General features: G+C 49.9%; 1 protein-coding gene across 2 annotated transcripts in view; it reads left to right on the top strand.

The window, feature by feature from the left end:
- The window catches only part of LOC107198825 (CD209 antigen-like protein E), a 5,117-nt gene that overhangs the window by 586 nt on the left and 2,647 nt on the right, over positions 1–1,884 (top strand). For both annotated transcript variants that reach the window (XM_015616050.3, XM_019005427.2), the window contains exons 2-4: positions 347–397; positions 1,153–1,227; positions 1,566–1,778. In XM_015616050.3, coding sequence (XP_015471536.1) covers positions 347–397; positions 1,153–1,227; positions 1,566–1,778 — 339 coding nt within the window. The remainder of the gene's footprint in view (positions 1–346; positions 398–1,152; positions 1,228–1,565; positions 1,779–1,884) is intronic.

Consider the following 1,884-nt stretch of genomic DNA (forward strand, 5'->3'; position numbering starts at 1 on the left):
GAGCCCCCCGCCCCTTTTGGGGAGAAATCCCCCAATTTCCCCTTTTCCCGGGGAAAATCCTCAATTCCCCCCCCTTCTCTGGGTTAAGTCTCCAAATCCCCGTTTTTACCAAGTTAAAACCCCAAATTCTCCCTTTTTTGGGGGTAAATCGCCTTTTTTGGGAGTTTTCATCCCCTCGGATGAACCCGGGGCCACCGAGAGCCCCAAAATCCGCGGGTTTTGCCTCAGTTTCAGCGGGGTTTTTAGCGAGTTCCCAGTGGGGATTTTGGGGGGTGCTCCCGTTGTTCCTTTCCCGGTTTTTTCCCGTTTTTTCCCGTTTTTTCCCCATTTTCCCCGTTTTCGGCAGCGATTTACTCCGTGCCCGGGAAGATGTCCCCGGTGGGAAACTTCAGACCAGGTAAATTCTTCTTTTTCCCAATTTTCGGGTTTTTCCCAGGGTTTTTCCGGGATTTTTCCAGAGGTTTTGAGGTCAATTTTTGTCTCCTTTGGCCCAAAATGTCCCGAATTTTGCGGGATTTTGATCCCAATTGGGATCCTGCTGTCAAGAGCTGGCAAAAAATATCCCAAACCCCCAGAAATCCCACTCCGAGGGGATTTTTGGATGGAATTTGCACCTTCCCAGCCCCAAATCCTTCATGGAAAGCACCAAAATTCCCGATTTTTGGGGGGAGAATGGAATTCCTGATTAATTTTCAGCCAGGACTGGGAATTTCTGCCGATCCTCCGGCCCCAAAATCCCGGAAAAGTCGATTTTCCCCCCTTGGACTTCTTTAAAAATAAGACTTTAAAACCTTTCCCGTGGTTTTGAGGGAATTCCAAGGATTTTTGGGAATTTTTGAAGCCGCTGGCTGAGTTAATTGGGGAAAAAACAAAGGAATTGGTTCATGTTAAAAATGTCAGTTTTGCTGGGGGGGAAATGAGGGAAAAGCGTGGAAAAATCTGGGAATTCCCAAAGGGAAAAGAGGAGAGCTCAGCTGGGAATAAAGGGATAAAAACCGATGAAATCCATAAAAAAGGAGGGAAAATGGGAAAATCCCCGTGGGAATTGTGATTTTTTGGGACATTTTCTGGATAATCCGGGATTCCCGGTGCTCCTAAAATCCAGTTTTTCCAGTTTTTCCCCCGTTTTTCCCGTTTTTCCCTCTTTTCCAGCGTCTCCCGACAGCTTCGAGGACGATTACGACGACGTCTCCGTGGTGGGCTCGGATCAGGCCCCCCCTGCCAAAGGTGGATCCCAAAAACTCCCTGGGATTGGGATTTGGCCCCGAAATGGATTCATTTTGGAATTCCCGGGTTTAATTCCACCCTGGAATGGGAATTTTAGGATTTAATTCCACCTAAGAATGATAATTTTAGGGTTAATCCCACCTCAGGAAGCAAAATTTTGGGGATTTGATTCCCAATTTCCCTTAAAAAAATCCATAAATGGGGCAGGTTTGGAATCCCTGCAAAATGGGGGAAATCCCAACAATTTTCCCGTATTTCCCTGGAACCCCCTGGATCGGGATTTGATCCCAAAATTCCCCAAAATTCCCTGAAATTCCCGTCTTTCCCCTTCCCAACAGACGTTTACCTCCTGGCGGGGCCTCCGGGCTCTTCCCGGGCTCCGTCCCCGAAGGATCCGGAGGATTTCAGCCCCAGTTCCCGGCACTCGGACCCAAAATCCCGGGATTTGGCCCCAAAATCCGGGAATTCCGCCCTGGTGGCCGTCCTGGCCCTGCTGGTGGCCCTGAGCGCCCTGGCCTGGGGGGGGCTCCTGGCCGTGGCCATCGGGAAGCGTGAGTGGGCCCGGAATTCCGGCGGGAATGGGAATGTGGGGGTTAATTCCACCCAAAAATGGGAATTTGGGGACTGATTCCACCCAAAAATGGGAATTTGGGGTTT

The sequence above is a fragment of the Parus major genome, unplaced genomic scaffold (assembly GCF_001522545.3).
Source record: "Parus major isolate Abel unplaced genomic scaffold, Parus_major1.1 Scaffold341, whole genome shotgun sequence".
In the NCBI taxonomy this organism is placed as follows: Eukaryota; Metazoa; Chordata; class Aves; order Passeriformes; family Paridae; genus Parus; species Parus major.